Source organism: Alnus glutinosa, chromosome 13 (genome assembly GCF_958979055.1).
Source record: "Alnus glutinosa chromosome 13, dhAlnGlut1.1, whole genome shotgun sequence".
Classification (NCBI taxonomy): domain Eukaryota; kingdom Viridiplantae; phylum Streptophyta; class Magnoliopsida; order Fagales; family Betulaceae; genus Alnus; species Alnus glutinosa.
Window position 1 is genome coordinate 13,424,876 of NC_084898.1, and position 26,333 is coordinate 13,451,208.

Genomic DNA, 26,333 nt, shown 5'->3' on the forward strand with positions numbered 1-26,333 from the left:
ATCGTTTTAAAAATTCTGATAGATTAAAAAAAAAAAAAAAAAAAGAGAAAAAAAAAAGGAGGATTAAAGTGTGATTGTTTCGGCTATAATTCGACTTTTCTGGGGATCGGGTAGACCTGAGTCAGACTGTTTTTTGTTTTGTTTTTTTAATAAAAAAAACACGTGGAAAACATTAAAAGGAAAAAGAGTGAAAGAGAGTCAAAGGCGTAGATTTTTATTGGGAAACACAATTCATAGGTAGGCCGTAGGCAGATAGAGAAATAGTTAATGGGGCACAGCTGACCGGTCCTCATCCACAATAATTTTTGTTTTTTTGTTCCGCATTGTTATTAAAAGGCAATATCGTAGCGCTTAAAATTAGAAGTAGAAACCATCAAAGACGCCTTTCTGCTCAGGGAAAAAAAATCAAAGACGACCTTTTTGAATTTCATAGCTCGGATTATAATTTGGGCTTCGTTTGCTTGAATTTTTCTTCCTCTGATTGTTGGGAAATGGAAATCGAAATGGAGGGCGTTGATCATCTGGCGAGCGAGAGGAGCAAGGCTCAGTTCGATGTGGAGGAGATGAAGGTCGTCTGGGCCGGCTCTCGCCACGCCTTGGAGGTCTCCGATCGCATTTCTCGCCTCGTCGCCAGCGATCCGGTGCTTTTTCTCTACTTATTATTATTATTATTTTTCTCATTTAGCTCTGTTTGGATCCCGGGAAAATGTGCGAAACGGATAGAATTTGATCCTATGTTTCGTTTATAGTTGATGTTGTTTTTAGCTTTGGTTTTAGCAAGGTATACACAATTGTTAGAGTTTTTAGTGAACCAAAAAGTTTGTGATATGGTTGCTCTAATTTCTACTAAAAGCTTTCTTTATATATATATATATATATATATATATATATATATATATATATATATATATATATATATATATATATATATATGTATATATATATATATATATGTATATATATTTTTATTTTTATTTTTATTTTTAAAAAAAATCTATTAGCTCCTGGAAAACCCTCTCTTTCGAATTTTTATGGTCATCGTGTAATTGTAATCTATGTTGGTTTTGTGGATCGGATATTTTCGACGATCTATTTGTGGACTTCTAACTCGTTCTTCTGAATTGGGTTTGATTTCAGTATTCCTGTGTTTCTAATGGTCCGTTTGGTCGACGAGATATGAATATTGAACCAACTGTTAGAAACTCTCCTCTAGCTTTGAAATCCTTTGATTTGTATTTCCCATAAGTTTTCTTCAACCAAACACGGATGGACCAAAAGTAATAACTTGCAGGGGGTGGGTGGCAGAGCTATGTTCTCTGCGGGCAAGGATAACTAAAAAACTAAACATTAATGAGTAATCATCGGTTTTTCATACATACATACATACACATACATACATGTATGTGTGTATAATTTCCTTTCAAAAATGTGAATCTGATTATTCCTTTTCCTTTTAGGCCTTTCAAAAGGATAACAGGTCTAGGCTAAGCAGAAAGGAGTTATTTAAAAACACACTGAAAAAAGCGGCTCATGCGTGGAAACGGATCATTGAGCTTCGTCTTTCTGGTATATCCCTACTGGATTGTTTGTATTATGTTTTTCTTCCTTCTGTTACTTATTTTCTTTTTCTTTATTTTTTTGAATTTAATTTAATTTAATTTTTTTACATTTGACCATGGGTGAATATCTTTACAAGCTTCAATTAATTGTATTATTCATATTGATCAGTTCTATTATTGCAGAGGAAGAGTCATCTAGGTTAAGGTTTTATGTGGATGAGCCTGCTTTTACGGATCTTCACTGGGTATGATCTATTTCTTGTTTTGATGGTATTGTACTTTACCAATTTTCAATAACTATTTAAATGTATGAGGAACACTGAAATATTCGTGGAAAGATGGTTCACTTACATGGTTAAGTTTGTCATAAGTCTTGTTCTTAGAATTTCATGTGTACCAAAGTCTCTTCATGCTCACTTCTAGGATTATATTATTCAAGCATTTGACTTCCTTGCTTCCAATGGTAGCTTAATTTGCATTTTTTCTGCTTAGGGCATGTTTGTACCAGCTATTAAAGGACAGGGCACAGAGGAGCAGCTACAAAAGTGGTTGCCTTTGGCATACAAGATGCAAATAATTGGTTGCTATGCACAAACTGAGCTTGGTCATGGGTCCAATGTTCAAGGGCTTGAAACAACTGCAACATTTGATCCCCAAACAGACGAGTTCATTCTTCATAGTCCTACATTGACTTCAAGCAAAGTGAGTAAGATGTGCAATGAGCTACTGTTTTTTTTTTTTTTTTTTTCCTCCTTTGAGTTAATCATGTATAATGAAATAATGAAAATTACATGTTAGAGAGCTGCTCCAAGAGTCCATCTTATTTCATTTTGTAACAGTATTCTTAAGTATAATCCAGTGAAGACTTTTATCTCTTTGTTGATGCATCAGCTATGTCTGGTGTATTTTTTATTTTTTTCAATTGTCTCCTTGCTGAGCTTGCTAGAAAAAGTTCTTATTATTCAGTCCTCACTTCTGTGAATAGTGGTGGCCTGGTGGATTGGGTAAAGTTTCTACACATGCTGTTGTTTATGCACGTCTTATTACTGATGGCCAAGATTATGGTGTCAATGGTAATTACAAATCCAAACCCATTCAAATTTTTTAGCTTGGAAAATTTCTGTTGTGCAAAAAATATGAAATGTTCCCATTTTTAGGTTTCATTGTTCAGCTGCGGAGTTTGGATGATCACTTACCTCTACCGGGTATAACTGTTGGTGATATTGGAATGAAATTTGGAAGTGGAGCATACAACACCATGGACAATGGTGTCTTGAGATTTGATCATGTTCGCATCCCAAGAGATCAAATGTTGATGAGGTTTGTTTGTTTTATATGTGCCTCTCTCTTTTTTCGTTCTCCCTCCTTTTCTCTTCCTCCCCACTTCCTAGATATTTAAACCTACTAAATGTGAAATGGCCCCAAACTAACTCATTGCTTTAAATTTTTCTTGGGCAAATAACCTAATGAGCCTTTTGTTGGCCATCTGTTCATGATTGGATCTTGCCAATATGGTGCCTTTAGTTTTTGTTACCAAGGGATCAATTAAGATTTTCATGGTTTGGATAAATCATAATTATAGTACTACAAAATGGAGGGCTTGTTTTAAAGGCACCAAAGTAACATTGGGAATGTTTTGGTACCAGAAAAGCCACAAAAATTCCTGGACAGGAGTATTCATATTTTTTTTTTCCCAACAAATTGAAAGGGTGTTCAAAGTAATTCATGAAACACGAGTACCGTACATTCACCCTTCTGTAACATGAAACCATGAAAGTGAAGTACCTGGATTTTCTTAGTGTAGAATAACTTAACATGTTACCTGACTACTCAAATCACACTTTTTCCAATGTACTATAAGTTTTATACTTTCTAGTACTTTTCATTTTGCATGGACTGGTAGGATGGGTGTTCTGAAGCTTTTTGTATGTGCCAGGGTTTCACAGGTTACAAGAGAAGGGAATTTTGTGCAATCCAATGTTCCAAGACAGCTTGTTTATGGTACCATGGTATACGTGCGACAAACAATTGTAGCTGATGCTTCCTGTGCTTTATCACGGGCAGTTTGTATTGCAACTAGGTATAGTGCTATTCGTAGGCAATTTGGCTCGCAAAATGGTGGTGATGAGACCCAGGTATGCTAACCCTTTTCTGTAAAAAATTGTGAGTATTCTTGCTATATGGGACATGCTATTGATAAGTGATGATTCAACTTGCACTTTGATGAAAATTGAGGTAATTTAGGTTATACAGTTCAATCTCATCTGGAAGATCCCTGTTTAGGAGATTTTAGTAATTTATGGGGCCGCATGTGGATTGTACTGGTTATATGAGTTTTTTTGAACATCATACTCAATCTGATTGTTCAAAATTGGAGACATTGGATGCACTCCCTTAAAGGTGTAAACGAGCAGAGCTACTCGTGAGCTTACTCGACTGACTCGAGATCGACTTGAATAAACTCAATTCGTGCTCGAATCGATTATTAAATGAGTTGTTTGTGAACATGAAATTAAACTCGATTATTTAACAATACAAACTCGTATAAATTCAGCTCGATTTGACTAGACTAATGTTCATGAAGTGGCTCGTATAAGGATCGACTCGTTTATTAAAGCTCGACTCATATATATATATATTATGATGAAATAAGTTATATATTAACAAATTAATATATAACTTATTTTTACAAATCACTCCATGTCATCAAAATTAATTTAGAGATCCATATGGTTGGCCTAATTTATAAATTGCTTCATAGAGTCAAATTTCGTTAAATATACATAATTACTTGGCTATATGTATATTGAATAATAAAAGTGAATAATATTAACATTTAATCATATGATCTAAATAATCTAATGAAATGACAATTCAGATACTTAAATCATATTATTCATATAATATAATATAACATGACCATATGATCATATAATCATTATATCATATGAATATGATCATATATCCAAATATTATCATAATATATTTAGATAATTAGGAATTGAGATAATTATAACTCTTAAATAGTCATAATGATCATACTTGTCATAAATAATCTCATAAGTTATATGATATGATATAATTTATAATTCATATATATAATTCTTTGTAATTCCTATTAGTTAGGTTGGTTAGGAGAGAGGAGGAGGGAGGCTCCCTCCTTTCCCTTTCCCTTTCTACTCCTTGCTCACCCTCTCCCTCCTATTCTGGTTTTTTCTTTTATTTGTAAGTGTTCTTTGACTAGAACAACAATTTTGGCCTCTCTGTTATACATCCGTCTATCTTTCTCCGTGCTGTGACGTTCATCTTCTCATTGGCCGCTGTTGCTGTTTGCTGGTTGCTGGTTGCGTTTTTGCTTTGAATAAGAGTTTCCTTCTTTTTAGATCTGCCCTCATGGACGATCGATAGAATGAAGGTTAGGTAGGTGTGAAGGGTTATCTTTCACGGTTTGGATAGTTCAGTATGAGAGATTATTTCTCATGTTGGTTTAAATAAATCTTTAGAATATTTGGCTACCATTGTCTTATATCTAGTCTGCTCAGAGTAGATTTACTCTTAACTATTTTTGTACATGGGTTAGTGGAAGATGAAAGTCATAGATAGCACTTTATTGTTAGAATTTTGGTTGTAACTATAACTATGTAACCTCATAGCATGTAGTTATGATTTTGCAGAGCTTTATGCTTTGTGATGTAAGAGCTTTATGCTCATGATCTTTGATCAATAAAATACTTCGATCTTTCGTTCAATTTTTTTTTTTTTTTTTTTTTTTTTTTTTTTTTTTTTTCATATATATAATTACAAATCAAGCTATAAGTATAAATTATAACTACATAATGTCATATGAATTATTACGTATACAAATTCATACTAATAAAATAATTAAGTATCTAGATTACTAAATACAATGTATATTATAAAGGATACATGTATTGATGTATACTATATGTTAATAATAACTAATAGCATACAAATTTAATATATGTTAGCATAAATAAAATTAATATGTTACTATGTTAGCAGCATAACTAACATTAATATTAACATAGTATCATAACTAACATTTGTAGAAGTTGTGACTTGCTTTCAACTAGTCTTATCGTGGGCCCCACGTTCTTCTTAGACTATTCTTGTTGTGCACACACGTGTATGTGCCTTTGTTATTTGAGTTGTAAAGCTTCCTCATGAAGCTAGCTTCTTCCCGAAGCTTTGTAAAAACAAAAGGGCCTTTTGTTGCTAAAAGCTGAAGCCTTTTGCGGTCCTTAGAGGAGTGTGCGAAACAGAATTTTCAGACAAGAAGAGGCAGCCGAGCTGCAGTGAAGACAGCAGCATCTTTGATAGAGAGATAAGTCAGTTTTTTACCTCACTTGTATTTCTCACTATTTTTCTGGTGTGCCGAGAGGTAAGGGAACTAGAGAGATTTTTCGCTTTTGTATTTAGTTCTCCTTTGTTGTGTGAGAGTGAGATAAGGGTGCATTGGGCTTTTGGGTCCTAGTGATTCTCTTTGTACTTCACCGTTTGATAGTGAATTTTTCTTGGATCGTCTCCGCCAGTGGATGTAGGCTTGAAAAGCCGAACCACTTAAATTTTGGTGTCTCTTGAGATTGTGTAATATACTATTCTATAATATTTCTGCTTCTTTGGTGATCTTGGAATATTAGTCTGTCACAATAAACTGGTATTAGAGTTTGGATCTTTACTTTGCGGAATGGCTATTGCAAAATTTGAAGTAGAAAAATTTGATGGTAATAATAGTTTCAGTCTATGGCGAATCAAGATGGGGCTTTGTTACGGTAACAAGGTTTGACGAAGGTTTTAGAACCATATGAGGAAAGAATTGGTATTAAAGCAATTGAAGAAAGTGGGGAATATTCAGAACTTGAAGAAAAGGCCCACAGTATAATTTTGTTGTCTTTCAGATGGAGTTTTGGGAGAAGTTGCTGATGAAGAAACTGCTGCTGGACTTTGGAAAAAGCTAGAGAGCTTGTACATGAAGAAATCCCTCACGAACTGATTGTATTTGAAGCAACGGTTAAATACCCTTAAAATGAAAGAAGGTAATGCCTCTTTGTGATCATCTTGATAACTTAAATAGAATTATTTTGGATTTGAAAACTATTGATATTAAAGTAGATGATGAGGATCAAGCCCTAATTTTGTTGTGTTCACTACCGGATGTCTTTGATAATTTTGTTAATTTAATGTTGTACGGTAGAGATACCATCTCCTTAGTGGATGTTAAATCTGCTTTGAATTCTATGGAGTTGAGGACAAGATTGAATGTGAAAAGTAGTGATAATCAGGCAAAGAGTTTATTTGTTAAGGGTTGTTTAGAAAATTCCTCTAATTTTAGAGGTCAATCCAGTGAGAAGGATTCAGGGAAAGGAAAATCAAGAGGCCGATCGTAGTCCAAGTCAAAGAAAAAGGTCAAGTGCTATTATTGTAAAAAGTATGGACATTATTAATTTGAGTGTCCGAAGTTGAAAAATAAAGAGGAGGGTAATAAGCAAAGTTCCTCTTTTGTGGTTGGTGTTGTTGAAGGAAAGTCTGAGGCTTCAGACATAGTTCTTGCTGTTACCGTTTCTGATGGTCCTTTTAACGACAAGTGGGTCCTTGATACTGCTTGTACATTTCATATGTCCCTTAAAAGTATTAGAACACCTCTCGCAAAAGACTCAAAGTCTCAGCAGGAGTCTTGTACAGCTCACTCTGTGGAGGTGTCCAACCGGGACTCTACTAAGAAGTTCTCTAATTCTATCCAAAAGCCGAGACATGTTATAGAGTCCTAATGCAATAGTCTCATAACTAGATAAAGATGCCAAGTGTTATGGTTTGAATGTATTTAGAGGTAGAAACCGGTTGCTAGACTAGAGTTAGTGTTTAGCTTAAACTCTGTAATCAAACTCTATATATGATCAATGAATGCTCGGTAAAGAGCACGGTTTCAACTTCCATAATTCCTATGTTCTATCATGGTATCAGAGCCATCTCAAAGACACACGTCTTGAGCTATGGCTCATTCCGATTCTGAATCCAGTGCTTCTACCAGTTCAGTGGCTTCCATAGCCACTCAACCTCATCTACCACCTCCCCAACCGCAACCGGTTGTCTTTACTGTACCTAACATGAATCCGAATCTTCATATCAAACTCTCCAAAGGAAACTTTATGGCATGGAAAACTCAGACTCTCGCCTACATCAAAGGACAAGACGCCTATGGCTTTCTTGATGGGTCCTCTCAGCCTCCACCTCAAACGATTCCGAATCCTTCAACTGATGATGGAGCGCCTGCCACAATTGTCAACCCAGAATTTCTTGCGTGGAACCAGCTTGATCAGATGATACTCAGCATCCTTATATCCACATTAACCGAACCCTACGTGGTTCATGCAGTTGGGAGCGCCACCTCGGCTGCTCTCTGGTCCACTCTGCTTTCCATGTTTGCATCTCAAGCCAGTGCTAGAGTCATGCAAATATATTTTCAGCTTGCCACAGTAAAGAAAGGTAGCAGCTCTATTACAGAATACTTCCAAACCATCAAGACTCTTAGTGACACTCTCGCTGCCGCCGGACAACCTCTCAATGACTTTGAGAGTGTTTCTTTTCTCCTCAAGGGTCTTGGCTCTGAATATGACCCATTTGTGACCTCTGTCACCACCAGGGTTGATCCCTTATCCATTGATGAACTTTATGGTCATCTACTGGCCTACGAGATGCGTTTGGACCAGCAGACCTCTGCCCTTGATCTTTCTCCAGCTGCTGCAAATTTTACAAATCTCTCCTTCCCCTCTCGAGGTAGGGGCTATCGTGGCCGTGGAGGACGACCCTTCAACCGTGGTCGTGGCTATTCTCCCAACAATCGTGGACGTGGCTCCTACTTTTCTCCTGATGCTGCTACCGGTTCCCGTCCTACCTGCCAAATTTGCGGGAAAATTGGCCACACTGCTTTTCGTTGCTACCATCGCCAGGAGTCTATTCCAGATCAGCAACCTCTCCCTTCTCCACAGGCCTACTACTCAACACCAGCACTGCCAGCAGAGGATGTTTGGTATCCGGACACCGGTGCTACACATCATGTCACTAACGAGCTACAGCACCTCAACTTGTCTCGTGAGGAATGTCACGGCCAGGATCAGATCCGAGTAGGGGATGGAACAGGTTTGCCTATTTCTCATGTTGGTTCTGCATCATTCATCTTTTCTCGGCGTAAATTTATTCTTAACCAACTCCTTCGTGTTCCATCCATCTCTAAAAATCTTCTTTCAGTTCAAAAATTTGCCTTTGACAATTCTGTCTTTTTTGAATTTCACTCATCTTATTTCTTGATTAAGGACATTCAAACCAGGGCCATCCTCCACCAAGGGCCAACTAAAGATGGCCTCTATCCCCTTCTTCCGTCAGCCAGTTCCTCGTCAATAAAACAAGCCTTTGTCGGTGAACGCACGTCTACAGCTTCATGGCACAAGCGCTTGGGTCATCCTGCTTTTCGCACAGTTCAGCATGTTCTTTCTAAGTTCCATCTTCCAGTTTCCTCAAATAAGGCTTCCTCCCTCTGCTCTGCATGTGCACAAGCCAAGGGTCATTAGCAGCCATTTAGTTCTTCTAGTATTTCAATTTGTAGTCCTTTACAATTAATTTACTCCGATGTATGGGGACCTTCTCCAACATTATCAATAAACGGAAGTCGGTTTTATGTTTCTTTCATTGATGCCTTTAGTCGTTTTACTTGGGTTTTTCCTCTACAAGCCAAATCAGATGTCATGTCTGTCTTCCTTAAATTTCAAGTTATGGTTGAACGACTCTTAAACACAAAAATAATCAGTGTCCAATCGGACTGGGGGGGTGAATATCGTAATCTTCACTCTTATTTTCAATCTCAAGGCATCACACATCGTATCTCTTGCCCTCATACACACCAACAGCAAGGGTGTGCCGAACGCAAGCATCGCCACTTAATTGAGACCACTCTAGCCCTACTGGCCGAGAGTTCGCTCCCTCAAAAATTCTGGGAGGATGCTTGCCTTACCTCCTGTTATCTCATCAACCGAATGCCAACTCCATTGCTCAATAATCAGTCCCCCTTTGAAAAACTATTTCATCAAGTCCCTGATTACAAGTTTCTTAAAGTTTTTGGGTGCGCGTGTTTTCCAAATCTCAGACCCTACAACACTCAAATTCTCTCAACGCTCCACAGAATGCGTTTTTCTTGGATACAGTCAACATCACAAAGGCTATAAATGCCTTCACATAGAATCTGGCCGTGTTTACATCTCTCGGGATGTCATCTTCCATGAATCCCGATTTCCTTATGCTTCTCAAGATTCTGCAACTCCTCCTAATTCCACTTCTGATCAAGCTCCTAATTTTCCTCCTATTCTTGTCCCTCCACCCGCTCCATCTTCACCACAACCTCTTGCACCACCACCTTCTTCTTCCAATTCCTCTTCTTCCAATTTTGCAGAACCACACGGCTCTTGTTCCAGTTCCTATGAGGAAACACCTCCTGCCCGAGTACATCCCATGCATACCAGATCTATGAACAATATAGTTCAGCCACGACAGCTCACAGATGGCACTGTCCGATACCCTGCTCCTCGGGGTTTATTAACACAACATGCCTCAGCCACTCAGGAACCGACCTGTTTCTCAAATGCTGTAAATATTCCAGAATGGAGAAATGCAATGCAACTTGAGTTTAATGCTCTTCTACATAACCAGACATGGTCTCTTGTACCTCCACATGGCTCCCAAAATCCAGTAGGTTGCAAATGGGTGTTCAAACTGAAACGGAAGGCTGATGGTTCTATTGAGAGACACAAAGCTCGGCTGGTAGCTAAAGGATTCCATCAACAAGCAGGTGTGGACTATGGAGAAACTTATAGTCCAGTTGTTAAGCCCACTACGATCCGAACAGTGCTGTCCCTTGCATATTCTGCTGGTTGGTCAATGAAACAGATCGATATGCAAAATGCGTTTCTTCATGGTCTTTTGTCCGAGGAGGTTCATATGGTTCAGCCACCGGGATTTACCAATCCTAACTTTCCTCATCATGTGTGCAGGCTCCACAAGGCTATATATGGCCTCAAACAGGCGCCTAGAGCCTGGTTTTCCAGGTTAAGTACAAAGCTCATCCAACTTGGCTTTGTCGGGTCCAAGGCCGACTCGTCTCTTTTTCTCTACAAAACACAGTCAGTCACCGTATTCCTGCTTATTTACGTTGATGACATCATCATCACAGCTTCAGATCCAGCTGCCATCCCGGACTTACTTCGCCTCCTTAATGCTGAATTTGCAGTTAAGGATTTGGGTGATTTACACTATTTTCTTGGTGTTGAAGTTCACAAACTGAACTCAGGTCTTCTTCTCTCTCAACGGCACTATATTATGGATCTTTTAAAGAAGACAAACATGCATGAAGCAAAGCCTATTACTTCTCCAATGGCTTCCTCATCCGTCCTCTCTGCCTTTTCAGGGGACCCAATGGAAGATCCGTCTCTCTATCGTAGTACAGTCGGCTCCCTACAATATCTATCTCTCACAAGACCAGACTTAAGCTTTGTTGTAAACCGCGTGTGCCAATTCATGCATCGACCACTTAAACCACATTGGCAGGCCGTTAAAAGAATTCTCAGATACTTGCAGTATACACTGTCTCATGGACTTCTTCTTCATCGCTCATCTTCCAATGTTCTTCAAGCTTACTCGGATGCTGATTGGGCTGGATGTCCAGACGATCGTCATTCCACCGGTGCATATTGTGTTTTTCTTGGTTCAAATTTGGTATCTTGGAGCTCCCGCAAACAACCCACTGTCTCTCGGTCCTCTACAGAAGCCGAGTATAAGGCTGTTGCAAACACCACAGCTGAACTCTTATGGATCCAGGCCCTCCTTCAAGAACTTGGTGTTCGGACCTCCTCACCCCCAACTCTTTGGTGTGATAATATTGGTGCCACCTACATGTCCGTTAATCCGGTATTCCATGCGCGTACCAAGCATGTGGAAATTGATTTCCACTTTGTTCGAGATCGCGTTGCTGATAAGTCATTGGTGGTTCGGTTTGTTCCTAGCTCCGATCAGCTTGCTGATGTTCTTACAAAACCACTTGTTTCGGCCAAGTTTCAACAACTCTGTTTCAAGCTCAACGTGCGATCTCCCCCGTTGAGCTTGCGGGAGGGTATTAGAACACCTCTCGCACAAGACTCAAAGTCTCAGCAGGAGTCTTGTACAGCTCACTCTGTGGAGGTGTCCAACCGGGACTCTACTAAGAAGTTCTATAATTCTATCCAAAAGCCGAGACATGTTATAGAGTCCTAATGCAATAGTCTCATAACTAGATAAAGATGCCAAGTGTTATAGTTTGAATGTATTTAGAGGTAGAAACCGGTTGCTAGACTAGAGTTAGTGTTTAGCTTAAACTCTGTAATCAAACTCTATATATGATCAATGAATGCTCGGTAAAGAGCACGGTTTCAACTTCCATAATCCCTATGTTCTATCAAAAAGGGATTGGTGTACTACCTATGAGTTAGTCAATGGTGATTTAGTCTTGATGGGAAACGACATCGCCTACAAGATTGTTGGTATTGGTACAATCAGAATAAGGATGTATGATGGGATCGTGAGGACTTTGACGAATTTTCGACACATGCCAGATTTGAAGAAAAATCTCATTTCTCTAGGCACTTTGGAATCCCTTGGATACAAGTATTCCGGTGAAGGTGGAGTCATTCGGGTTTGCAAAGGCTCATTGGTTGTGATGAAAGGTAACCATGATGGGCTTTCTTCAGGGCAGTGTAGTTACATGTTCAGTTGCTATGTCTTCTTCAAATGATCCCGATTCAGACACTACTAGATTATGGCATATGCGTTTGGGTTATATGAGTGAGAGGGGTATGACAATCCTGAGCAAACGGGGTTTGCTTTGTGACCAGAAAACAGGATCTCTTAACTTTTGTGAGCATTGTGTGTTTGGGAAACAGTGCAGAGTCAAGTTCAGTACATGTATCGATAGAACAAGTGGTACAGTAGATTATATCCCTTAAGATCTTTGGGGTCCCTCTTAGGTTCCATCAAAGAGTGGTGCTCGGTACTTCGTGACATTTGTTGATGATTTTTCACGAAAAGTCTGGGTGTATTTTTTAAAGAAGAAAAGTGATGTGTTTGTCACTTTCAAGCATTGGAAGGCATTATTTGAGAATCAGACTTGAAAGAAAATCGAGCGACTCAGAATAAACAACGGCATGGAATTCTGTGGTGGTGAGTTTAATAAATTCTGCAAGGATGAAAGCATTGCCAGACACCAAACAGTTAGTCATACTTCACAGTAGAATGGAACATGACCCTTTTGGGGAGGGCACATTGCATGCTTTCAAATGCCGGGTTGTCTAAAGACTTTTGGGCTGAGGCGATCAATACTGCTTGATATTTGGTCAATCGCTCTCCATCAACAGCTATTGATTGTAAAACTCCTTATGAGGTATGGTTTGGTACTCCTGCTGATTATTCAATTTTGAAAACTTTTGGTTGTCATGCTTATTGTCATGTAAATGATGGTCAACTTGAGCCTAGGTAAAAAAAATGTATATTTCTAGGCTATGCGGTCGGGGTGAAAGGACATAGATTGTGGTGTTCTGATCCTAAATCACAAAAGTTTATAGTCATTAGAGATGTGTTTAATGAATCTACCATGCTTCACTCGAGAAAGGAGTGTTATTTTTATAGGAAATGAGTAGGGTTCTAGCAAGGAGGTGGAGCTTCAGGTGCAGGTTTCACAAAGGGGGCAAGGTAGTTTTAGGAAAGGCAAGACCCATTTGTTGTAAGGTTGTATGCCTTGGGGGTTTTTGTGGTTTGTTTCTCGGGTCGTTGGTTTTACTTTTCCTGTTGTTTTGGTTGTTTGTTGGGTTTTCGGGTCAGCTTTGGTTCTCCTTTGTATACCACCTGTGTATTTAGGGGCGTCTTACGCTTCTTTTCTTGATAAAACTTTAATTACCTATAAAAAAGAAAAAAAAGAAAAAAAAGAAAAAAGAAAACAGAGAGTGCAAGATAGCACTCAAGATCAACCTGTTACAGATGTCCATGGTTCCGGTTCTGATGATGATGATCTACAAGAAGAGTCCGAGACCAGTATTGTTGTTGGTAGTCAGAGGAGGCAGATTAGGCCACCCCAGAGATATGGCTATGTAGATTTAGTTGCATATGTACTTACCGTGGCAGAGGATACTGCAGTTCAAGAGCCTTCCACTTATTCAGAAGCTGTCACACAAGTAGCAAGTCTGCACAATGGTTGTTGCCATGAATGAGGAGATTGAGTCTCTTCATAGAACCAGACTTGGGAATTGGTGGAATTGCCCAAGGGAGCTAAGACTATTGGCTGTAAATGGATCTTCAAGAAAAAGGAAAGAATCTTAGGTGTTGAAGGTGCAAGGTTCAAAGCACGTTTAGTGGCAAAGGGCTATAGTCAGAGAGAAGGTATGGACTTCAATGAAATTTTCTCTCGTGTTGTAAAACTTATCTCTATTCGTGTGTTGCTTGCCATGGTCGCTCTATTTGATTTGGAGCTTGAACAACTTGATGTGAAAATTGCGTTTCTACATGGTGAGCTTGAAGAAACCATCTATATGCATCAGCCAGAGGGGTTCATTGTTGATTATGTTTGTCAGTTGAGGAGATCACTGTATGTTTTGAAACAATCTCCAAGATAGTGGTACAAGCGCTTTGATAGCTTTATGGTCGGGCATGATTACACAAGAAGTAGCCATGACAATTGTGTGTATTACAGGCAATTGTCAGATGGTTCTTTTGTTTATTTATTGTTCTATGTGGATGACATGCTTATTACTGCTAAAAGCATGTTGGAAATTAAGAGATTGAAATCTCTGTTGAGTGATGAGTTTGAAATGATGGATTTGGGTGCTGCAAAGAAAATCATAGGGATGGAGTTTCACAGGGATAGAAAATCGAGAAAGTTGTACTTGTCCTAGAAGTACATTGAGAAAGTACTTGAACACTTTGGTATACAGAATTCTAAACCAGTGAGTACTCTGCTTGCTGCCCATTTCAGACTTTCAGCAGCGTTAGCACCGCAGAGTGAGGAGGAGGAGCAATTCATGTCACGTGTTCCCTGCTCCAATGCAGTTGGGGGCATCATGTATGTATGGTATGCACTCGTCCACATATTTTACAGGCAGTCAGTGTTGTTAGTCGCTACATGGCGAATTCGGGCAAGCTTCATTGGCAGACACTGAAATGGATACTTCGTTATTTACGGGGAACTATGGACGTTGGTTTAGTCTATGACAAAGGTAGTTCTGTCGGTTCTAGTGTTATTGGGTACGTTGATTCAGATTATGCTGATGATTTGGATAAGAGAAGATCTCTGACAGGTTTTGTTTTCACTCTCTCGGGATGTGCCATTAGTTGGAAAGCGACTTTACAGTTGACGGTTGCTTTGTCCACTACAGAGGCAGAGTGTATGGTAGCAGTAGTGGCAGTGAAAGGAGAAAGAAGAAAGAAGAATAGTGAGGAAGAGGAAAGTGAGTCAATTGGTTGTGGCCTTCAGCATTATATTCTCGTGTGCAAGCTTGATTGATAGAGGGAGAGACTGAGTTTTAACAACAGAGGCTATTGGCTAACAAGTAAGAATAGATCACAGATGCTAGGTTTCAAAATGAATGGTGGGGATTGTGTCTCGTGATCTAACGGTGAAGAGGGACGTTTGGGAAAAGAGATGGTAGAGTGATCAATCAGTCAATTCACTGAATTCAGCCTTGGTTTAGGCAAAAAGTAATGCTTTTTAGACTTTCTTTCTCTCGGCCAACGTGCCTGCCACTTGCCCAACAGTCATGCTCCTTAATTCAGTGATTTTTAAGCAAGCAATTGGGAGATATACATCACTTTTTTGATCTAGCGCGCAATACAATATGAATATTTTAATTCATTTGTGTATATATATATAAACTATTTTTAAAATCATACCATGCTCATTTTTAGTTAAAAGATAAATTAATAAACAATAAAGAGAGAGAGTGGGAGTGAAATAGTTGGGGAAAAAATGCAAAATCAATTCTTGTACTGATTTGAAATAAGCTTTTTAGGGTTTAAAAAGTGATTTAAAACTCCACGTGGTAAGCAAAAATGACCAATAACTCCCCACTTTGAGCTTCTGTTTAAAATTTTGTAGTAACTTGACCTCTCTATATAATGTCAAGTACTAACATTTTAATATATTTAACATATTACATATTAACTAATTTTCTAACTACTTATACTTATGGAACTTAATTATGTTAATTAAGTTGCTTATTAATTAAGTAATACTAAGTTTGTATGTATAAATTAAATGGTTAATATACATAGATACATATTTTTATTAATATACACATATGAATATTAATTAACATGTGTGATGACATACTAATGATACTATTATCATGTGTGATGACATACTAATGGTACTATGTTAGTTAACTAACACATTAGTGTTAGTTAAGATACTATGTTAATATTAATGTTAGTTATGCTACTAACATAGTAACATATTAATGTTATTTATGCTAGCATATATTAAGTTTGTATGCTATTGGTTATTGTTAACATATAGTATACATCAATACATGTATACTTTATAATATACATTGTATTTAATAATCTAGATGCTTAATTATTTTATTAGTATGAATTTGTGTACTTAGTAACTTATATGACATTATGTGGTTATAATTTATACTTATAGTTTGATTTGTATTTATATATATGAATTTTTTTTGAACGAAAGATCTGAGTATTTCATTGATTAAAGATCATGAGCATAAAGCTCTTACATTACAAAATATAAAGCTCTGTAAAATCATAGCTACATGTTATGAGATTACATAGTCATAGTTACAAACAAAATTCTAACAATAAAGTACTATCTATGACTTTTATCTTTCACTAACCCATGTACAAAAATAGAGTAGATCTGCTCCGAGAAAACTAGATTTAAGACAAGGGTAGTCAAATATCCAAAAAATTTATTTAAACCAGTTATGAGAGATAACTCGTCACACCGAACTATCCAGGTCAGGAGAGATAACCTCTCGCACCTGACTAATCTTTCATCTCATTGATCGTCCATAAGAGCAGATCTAAGGAGAAGAAAATTCTTATTCAACGCAAAAACATAACCAGCAAATAGTAGCAGCGGTTAGGGAGGAGATGAAGGGCACAAAACAGAGGTAGATGAATGGATGCATAGCGGAGATGAGAGACTAAAATTGTTGATCTGGTTGGAGAACACCTACAAACTAAAGAAAAAACCAGAATGGGAGGGGAAGAGTAGGAGCGGAGAGTAGAAAGGGAAAGGGAGAGGAAAAGGAGGAGGGATCTGCCCCGTCCTCTCAGATATGTTTCCTAAGGGCTGAAGTTTCTTAACCAACCTAACCAATAGGAATTATAAAGAATTATAAAGAATTATATATATGAATTATGAATTATATCATATCATATAACTTATGAGATTATTTATAACAAATATGATCACTATGACTATTTAAGAGTGATAATTATCCAAATTTCTAAGTATTTAAATATATAATGATAATATTTGGATATATGATAATATTCATATGATATAATGATATATGATCATCTGGTCCTGTTATATTATATGAATAATATGATTAAATATCTGAATTGTCATTAGATTATTTAGATTATATGATTAAGTGTTAGTATTATTCAATATACATTTAGCAATTAATTATTTATATTTAACGAAATTTGACTCCAGGAAGCGATTTGTAAATTAGGCCAACCACATGGATCTTTGAATTATTTTGATATGACATGGAGTGATTTCTAAAAATAAGTTATATATATAAGTTGAGCTTTAATAAACGAGTCGATCCTTATACGAGTGGGTTCATGAACATTAGTCTAGTCGAACCGAGTTTATACGAGTTTGTATCGTCTATTAATCGAGTTTAATTTCGTGTTCACAAACATCTCATTTAATTATCGATTTGAGCACGAGTCGAGTCGATCTCGAGTAAGCTCACGAGTAGCTCAGCTCGTTTACACTCCTACGCACAGGGATCCCACTTGTTCGAGCCGAGTTCAAACACAAAAATTTGGCTCGTGGCAAGCTCGAACTTGAACTCGAGAAAAAATTGAACGAGCTGAGCTCGAACGACCACTACTTGCTCAAGTTCGGCTCGATTACAACCCTACACCCCTTGCTGATCTTGTACATTTATATTTATCTTTTTGAATTGGCTATATTTAGGTGCCCTTTATGACCACTCAGAATGATGATGAATAGCTAGGTTATACTTATTTTTTCTTTAAAATCCAAGCTTAGACTACAAATTGTGTTTGCTCTCTCTCTCTCTCTCTCTCTCTCTCTCTCTCGATGTTGATGAGTTACTACAAATTGATTTTCTTGTTTTTCTTAAAAAGACGGCTCACTTTTGTCACTTTTGTTTTTAGGTGATTGACTACAAAACTCAGCAAAGTAGACTCTTCCCTTTGCTGGCTTCTGCTTATGCTTTCAGATTTGTTGGTGAGTGGTTAAAATGGCTATATACGGATGTGACCCAAAGATTGCAAGCCAATGATTTCTCGACATTACCTGAGGCTCATGCATGCACTGCGGGTTTGAAGTCTCTGACAACTTCTGCAACTGCTGTACGTGATTATTACTGATCCCAGCTCCTTGCTTATCTTGAATATTCAATCAGTTTTGCTTCAGTGTTTGTTAAGTCTCTCTCTCTCTCTCTCTCACACACACACACACACTCACAATGAACACCGGGCTTAAAGCCCTAGTTGGGATGGTTGAACTTAAGTTAAGGTCAAACTTGGTCCGTGTGACTTTACCCCTAACCTATATATTACATATTTGACAAGCCAAGTACTCCATAATGATTCTAGACTATCAGCCCTGAGCCAAAATCATGATTTTATAGACCAAAGACCACGATCTGTAGTATTTAATAAATCTACACTTAATGCTTCACATTGAAATTTTTAAGTCAGATTGTGGATGACGTATGTTATATACAAGCTGTGGCATGTAATAAGGATTGTATTTTGCCAGTTCAGTTGCACTCAAATTACCTGAGAACCTTTATTCAGTTATTTCTTAATGCAGATTATTCTAGTAGTTCTTATTCATTTTCATCTAGTGTAGGCTGGACTGGATATCCATCACTGTTGTAAACTGGATCATTACATGTCTCAATGTGCTTTATATATATGCATCCTTGTTGGATTTTCCTTATTTGCTGTCTTCATGTATGCGTTTTAGTATTCTAGTACTTCTTATTCATTTTCATCTAGTGTAGGCTGGATATCCATCACTGTTGTAAACTGGATCATTACATGTCTCAATGTGCTTTATATATATGCCTCCTTGTTGGATTTTCCTTATGTGCTGTCTTCATGTATATGCGTTTTATTAAGAGATGATTGCATTATATTTCAGTTTTTTTTTTTTTTTTAATCTGTCAGATGTATTTTAAGGTATCACTTCCTAATTGTAATCCTTCCAATTGACTTTGGTTGCAGGATGGAATTGAAGAATGTCGGAAATTATGTGGTGGCCATGGTTACCTATGTAGCAGTGGGCTACCTGAGTTATTTGCAGTTTACATCCCTGCCTGTACATATGAAGGAGACAACATTGTTCTGCTTTTACAGGTATGTCAAAATGAACTATCTATTCCTTATTTTTTTCTTCTTTTATTTCATATAAAATATAAATATATAGTGGAATTATGGGCCATTCAATGTGCACTGTTAGTTTGCTTTGGCAGTGAAGAAGATTTGCTTTTGAATATTTGAGTAGTAGGTAATACTTTCAAAATGAGGCTTACAAAGTATATCATTGGTTAAGATGGTTAATAAGTTCTCTCTCATCTTTTCCTCCCGCTCCTTCCTTTCGGTCCTGCTAGTGGTGGCGCGTGTAGGCGCGTCACGCTAGTTCTTGCTTCTGATTTGTCTCGCTGGGTGCGACTGAAGGGTTCGTCTCGTTTCACTGGAGTTGGCCCTCAGTCAAGATGGATAGTCGACTTTTTCTAGGGCTCTGAGGCGCGTCACGCTTGGGCTGTGAGGGATGGATAGACGATTTCTGGTGGAGGCAAAAGCGTTTGTCTTCTCGGTTATTGAAGGGGCGTCAGTGCTAAGGGTGGAAGAAAATCGGAATTTTTATTCCGGTGCGGTACTCCTTAGCAACCAGTGCATCGATTGGCTGGTTTCGACTATGGAGGTGCTGAGGGGTGGTAATGGTATGCCCGATTCTGTCAAATCTTTCAGGGAGGGGGCGAAGGTGACGATAATCCGCACTGGAGGTAACATTAATGGCAGGTTTATGGAGGTAGCGGTCTATAGGGTGGGCGTTCATAGAGGGTTTCTTCGCATTCCTGAGGGGCGGGGTGGATGGGGTTGGCTCAAGTTTATCACTGAGCTGCGTAAGGCTTTAGAAGTGGTTGGTACTGCGGTAGGGTGCGGGCTCGGTGGTTCCTCGCCGGAAGAGAAGTCAAGGGGGAAGGAGGTGGGGGTTTGGTTCGGAAAGGCTACGGGACCTCTGTCTTTCCGGAGGCGGTTCGCTCGACGCCAACCATCTCTGCCTCTGGTGGCCGGAATCTGGTCGCGCAGGAGGAGGCGGCCTGGTGCGAGGAGCAGTTCCCGTTAAAGGACCGGTCTTGCGCGATTGTTCGGCAGGCGGTGGACTGAGAAAAGCCTTTTGGTTCCGGCGGGGAAAGACCTCTGTGGCGATGGCTTCAAGGTTCGAAAAGTCAGAAAGTGCAGTATAAGGGACAGCGATGTCAGAGTCTGCAGAAAGATTCTTGAACAGGTTGGAGTTTGGCTGGATTGGGTGAGTGGGTCTAACGTGGGCTGGAGTAGGAGCTCTTCTGTTGGGCTGAAAATGGGCCGGTGCAGGATCTCCTCAGCTGTGCTTAGTAGGCCACGCTGTAAGGATGGTTCTAAGAAGTTGGGCTCTAAGCCCAACCCCAAGAAGGCTAAGAGGGTTTTCCCGGATCAGGTTTGTGGTCTCGACGAAGCGAGGTTGGACTATGGAATTTCAGATTGGGCTCTTCGGCGCCGGAAGCCGTGGACGGGTCGAGTTCTACCGTTCGGGGGTTCAAGTTAGGCTCGTCGTTGATGGGGGGTTCTTCCCCAGTGGAGACTCCGGCTTTATCCGCTCATCCGGTTTTGGCCCGGCAAGATGGGTCTAGGTCGGAGAAGATGACGATTGGCATGGATGGAGGGTTGTCGGATATTGGAGAGGTTCCTAGCGTGTGCACGGCGGTGATTGAAGATATCTCAGTGTGTGCGGCGAAGCCCAACATGCGTTTAGAAGGGTTTGTGTGTGGCTTAACCTCGGGTCTGCGTGGGGGACTGGAGTCGGGCCCTAAAGGATTTGAGTTTCCCTCTTTGGGGGCGGATGCGTTGGGAGAGAGGATTCGTTTGTCTCTTCCAGTGATGGCGGTCAGTGGGGCTCCCATTTACCCGTCCGAAACAAAATCGGTCATGAGGTATCAGCGGAAATCGAAGGCCAAAGCGAGTAAGCTGGATATTTCCCTGATTGATGAGGCAGTGACAGCTTTGAGTTCGCCGATGACACAGTGTTCGGGTACTTCCCAGGCTTTGGACGGGTCTGTGGTTCAGAATCTGCCGATGCCAAGTGGGGGAGTGGGTCTTCGGCGCGGGTTCCTTCTCCCGAGAGTTCCCTCCCCTTTGAGCGATTGCAAATCGAAGACCGGTGACAAGGGCGAGAATCCTAACTCGAATGGATTGATCCAATCTCAGGAGTGGCCGGTAGGGTTTAGTCCATCTGGGGAGATTGTTTTGTGGGATCAGGGAGAGAAAGGTGACTCTCCTCACCCCTTGGGCGTAATTCCTCCAGACTTACTCTTGGAGTGGGAGTCCGATGGTGCTGAGGATGAAGATTCGGCCCTGGCTTTGTTGGATGCCATTGAGGAAGATTTTCATCGGGATAGTATGGGGAAGCGGCATAAGATCAAAGGGAATTCTTCGCGGGGAAGTGGTGTTGAGGCGATTGGTGATTCTCCTGGGGCTGCGATTGATCTTAGCTTCTGTGTTAACACTCTAGGATTATCCCACGAGGGGAATGTGGAGGGCTTTTTAGATTTCATGACTAGTATTGATGCGGAGCATCGCATTGAGGCTTCAGTTTCCTCTTCTAAGTTTAAAGGGAGTCGTGAAGTGAAAAACTTAGAGTGCTCGATTAATTATGATGCTAGAGGGTTAGGTTCTAGTAGGGGCAAGGCTAAGCGGACTATTGCGATGTATTAGTATCGGGGTTTTGTGGGCTGTTTTGTAGGGGTCTTTTGGGTTTTTTCTTTTGGGTTTTTCGGGTGTTTTTTCCCTTTCCCCTCTTTTGCTTTTTGGTGTCCTTTTGTATACTTCCTGTATGCTTAGGGGCGCCTTTACGCTTTTAATAAAATTTTCTTCTTACTTATAAAAAAAAAAAGATGGTTAATAATGAATGCTTGTCTATAAAAATCTGTCGGATTTAATTGATCTCTTTTAATTTGTCTGGGTTAATCTTGATTTAGTCTTTCAAATGTACATTGGCCTTTCTTTTTTATATGAGGAGCACAATCAACCCAAGCACAAGAGTTGGCCTTTCCAAACTTCAGTTTGTGGACTTCAGTTTGGCATATCAAGTTCTTGTCTTTTTATAGTCTGCACTTTGGTTGAGGTTTTTGTCTGTCCAACTTAAATATTGCCTTCGTCATGTGTGTACTTTTTTTAGAACTTTCAAGAGCTATCTTGTTACAAATGTATGTTTTTATTCATTTCTGAAAGAGATGGCTGTGAATCTGAATATGAATTCAGTATATCTATCTTAGCCAACAGATTAAAGTAGTATTGTGATTCTCATGGAATTAAGTGGTTCAATGGCGTGTTCTTGTTCTATCTTTCTTTAATCATACAAATATATCCAGAAAGGGGCTTTAAAGTATAATGAATATGAACATATTTGCCACTTTCCGTAACTGCTGGTAGAGTATCGGTTTAGGGTCAATTTTGTATTCAATTTCCTGTAGCAGTTATGGTGATGGCCGCCATCTTCTTTGTTGGTCCTATTTATGATGGTGGGTTTGTACCAAGAAAGAGATAAGTTTTTGGTAGCCCATTGACATCTCAAATGTCCCGTGGCATTGATGAAAAAATGACAAATCAAAACTTCTCCCATCGCACCATTAACCGGTGTAGGATTAAAGATTTGGTCCAAGATTTGAGTAAAATTGACCTTCCCTCTCATCTCATATTGAGGCAAGGAATTCAATCAAATGTTCGTTGTTCAATATCTTGGCTGGTCAAGAAGATATATTATTATGAATAATAATTTGATTCCTTTGGTAGAATTATACCCTTGACTGGTTCAATGTCTGTCCCGCTGTGCTAGACAAACTTTGGAGCCGTGCTCTGAGATTAATGTATTCAAACATTAAGTTTTCATCTTTAGTTGATGCGAGTTGGGATAGGCTTAAGTTAGGACAAACAATGGTTGATATTGGTGGAGCACCATACTATAGATCTGATGGATGACATTTATTGGGTAGGTTAATCAAAGTCATTTTATGTCGGTGATTGTCAGACGTACATAATTGGTGCATTATATTATTCGAAGTAACTAAATGTGCCGACATTCCACTAAGAAAACTCCTGTTGTAGGTTGCGAGATCTCTTATGAAGACCGTTTCTCAGCTGGGGTCTGGGAAGAAGCCTGTTGGGACAACAGCTTACATGGGGAGAGTGGAACAGTTGATGCAATGTCACTGTGCCGTTCAAAGAGGTATACTCTTTTCATGCCACCGAAAGTGGTTCTTAATCAAGCTTTCATTTATAGAAGGTTTGGTAAGTATCATTCAAAATGACAAAACCTAAGCTTGACAAATATGCATTTATAATACTGAGATGGGTGGTTCTTATTGGTGCATTGAGAGATTTGTGTTCTCATTTGCGACCTCATTTGAGATGGTTATGACATGATTAACTCTATAAGCTGACCTCTGAGCTTCTTTCTCATGATAGTGTGTTTACTCATGCATAATTTGGTAATTTTTATCCCTTTTGATGGTCTGCAGCTGAGGATTGGTTAAAGCCCAGTGTAATACTAGAGGCATTTGAAGCTAGGTCCGCAAGAATGTCTGTTGCCTGTGCTCAAAGCCTTGCCAATTTTGCAAATCCGGAAGAGGGTATGCCTAAATAAGCCTTGATTAAAGTATATTCTAGATGCATCTCTCTCTCTCTCTCTCTCTCCACTTTGTTATTTGACCATATATACATAATGTGGCTAGCATAATCTTATTGCTTGGATGAGTTAAACATTTACATGTCATTTTATTAAACGTTAGAACTTCTTGCACGTGTTTTCATGCTGTATGTAAGTGTGGAACTATGGCTCCTGGCTTCTTAAATTCAGAGAGTTTCCCAAAGTACAACATCTTCCTAAGCTAGATGTGTTTCTACTTACTCTTTTCTTCACTCCAGGATTTTTGGAACTCTCAGCTGACTTAATTGAGGCAGCAGTTGCTCATTGCCAATTAATTGTTGTTTCCAAGTAAGTTTCTTACACATTATCCTAGAAATTAAATATTTATTGGACTTGGCTCCTTGTGGTGCCTCTCACATCGAACATCCTGTATGATGCAATCAGAAAATCCTTTTAACACAAGTGATTGACCCTTTCGCTAACAACGTTTAGCCTTCTGCAGCCTTATGACTGTATCACATTGTTAATATACAACTGTGCCATATCATGAAAGAATATTTTCTATCATTTTCCAAGAAAGTGGAACAGTAAGTAGAGGTTTTTTTCTTTCTATGCCCATTGATTTTTCAGGAAATGGGAGCAGCACTCTGTACGACAATGTGCCAACCCTCTTAAAAGACACAATAAAGAAAATTGTTATTTTCTGCTCATCTTATAGTAGAGAAAAAATAGTTAAAGCTGAAGCAATTTTTTAATTCGATTCTTTTTTATCTTCCACTTCAGGTTCATTGAGAAACTGCAACAAGACATACCTGGAAAGGGAGTGAAAGAACAGCTAGAGATCCTCTGCAACATATATGCTTTGTTTCTTCTTCACAAACATCTAGGTGATTTCCTCAAGACTGGCTGCATCTCTCCCAAGCAAGCTTCACTTGCAAATGATCAGCTAAGATCTCTATATTCCCAGGTCTGTCCCAAACAATTTTCCCTCATTATTGGCTTGGTCATGCCAAAAAACATGTGTCTTCTAATTACTAAATTTAATTCATGGATTCTTAGGTCCGTCCTAATGCGATCGCCCTCGTTGATGCCTTTAACTACACCGACCACTTCCTTGGCTCAGTTCTTGGGCGATATGATGGTAATGTGTATCCAAAACTCTATGAGGAGGCATGGAAGGATCCTTTGAATGATTCAGTTGTGCCTGACGGCTATCAGGAATATATCCGGCCTATGCTGAAGCAACAGCTCCGTAATGCAAGACTTTGAAGAGCATTTAATAATTATGCAGATGGTTCCATACATTTGGTGATATTTGTAGTCTTTATAATTGTTAATAAAGCTGCTAGGATGATCGCCATCAGAAGGTGATAGAAGTGCCATAAGTAGCAAACACCTTTTTAAATGTATAATTTGCATAATCGTAAGTAGCAAACACTTTTTTAAATGTATAATTTGCATAATCATAAGTACCTTTGACGGCTTCTTCACTCTTTTGTTTGTGATTATGGTTGATTGATATATATAAAAATCACTTTCCAGAAGCGTTTTTTTTTTTTTTTTTTTTAATTTCAAGACATTTGTAAAAGAGGCTTGTGGTTCTGGTACTTTATGATGGTTATCATTTGACAAGTGCACTGCCACGTTTATTTGTTTGGGAACAAATGCTATTAGGTTCATGGGGTTTGGTCATTTGGCATCATTTGGCAAATAGCTTCCTTAGATTCAGAAAGTGACTTTTGAACTCCATATGGTAAGTAACAATTAACACCATACATTGATTACCGCATCATTCTCGAGAAAAATTAGACGTGTTTTCTATGATAAAAATTATATAAAAAAAGAAAAAAGAAAAAAAAAATATAAATATAGAAAAAAGTAAAAACAAAAGTTTGGGTGGTCAGCCATCTCCTTTAGTGGGTGGTTCAGCCAACTCTTCTGGGCAAATTTGGAGTGGCGGAACTCCTCCCAAGGCCATAGAAATGATTCAGCTACCGTCTCTAGGTGAATCTGCGGGTGGTCGAATCACCTTGGGTGAATTTCCTCAGCTACAGTCTTCTTCCTTTTTTATTTTTTTTTTATTTTTTTTTTTAAATTTATTTTTTAAATCTAATCTTTTTGTTTATTTATTTTTTATATTTATATTTATATTTATTTTTATTATAGGAGACACATCTCTAATTTTGATTAGGGCGATGTGGTACATTGATGGTTTCTATTAGGATTTCAAATGGCAAGTCAAAGTAGGGAGTTATTTGTTCCTTATAATTACCATAGGGAGTGTTGAAAAAAAAAATTACCATAGGGAGTGTAAAGTCACTTTTTGAAATTGATGGAGCTATTGCAAAGAGTAAGGCTAAATGTAAGACCCATGTCCCCTTTGTGTCTACCCAAATTTTGATGTGGTTTTTTAAAATCACAATTGAATTTGTAATAGATCACTATTGGATTTTGATCCAATGGTGATGTTAAAAGCCACATTAATTTTGGGGAGACACAAAAAGGATATGAGAGTGATATTTAGCATTACTCATTTGCAAAACGTC

At 38.7% G+C, this 26,333-nt stretch overlaps 1 protein-coding gene across 1 annotated transcript; it reads left to right on the top strand.

Annotated features, from left to right (window-relative positions):
* The first annotated feature begins 335 nt into the window (after positions 1 to 335).
* Positions 336 to 25,331, top strand: LOC133854879 (peroxisomal acyl-coenzyme A oxidase 1-like). The gene is made up of 14 exons (XM_062291143.1): positions 336 to 641; positions 1,458 to 1,566; positions 1,743 to 1,804; positions 2,052 to 2,261; positions 2,545 to 2,632; positions 2,717 to 2,879; positions 3,496 to 3,694; positions 18,027 to 18,224; positions 19,107 to 19,238; positions 23,247 to 23,367; positions 23,660 to 23,770; positions 24,066 to 24,135; positions 24,571 to 24,754; positions 24,847 to 25,331. Exons 1-14 carry the CDS (start codon positions 492 to 494, stop codon positions 25,054 to 25,056), a joined length of 2,007 nt encoding a protein of 668 aa, XP_062147127.1. The 5' UTR covers positions 336 to 491; the 3' UTR covers positions 25,057 to 25,331.
* The last annotated feature ends 1,002 nt before the right edge of the window (positions 25,332 to 26,333 follow it).

Excerpts from the sequence above, each read along its gene's own strand:
- LOC133854879 (XM_062291143.1), top strand. The coding sequence starts at position 492 with ATGGAAATCGAAATGGAGGGCGTTGATCATCTGGCGAGCGAGAGGAGC. Across the intron at positions 1,567-1,742 it reads CATTGAGCTTCGTCTTTCTG|AGGAAGAGTCATCTAGGTTA; the intron begins GTATATCCCTAC and ends CTATTATTGCAG. Across the intron at positions 23,368-23,659 it reads TCACTGTGCCGTTCAAAGAG|CTGAGGATTGGTTAAAGCCC; the intron begins GTATACTCTTTT and ends GATGGTCTGCAG.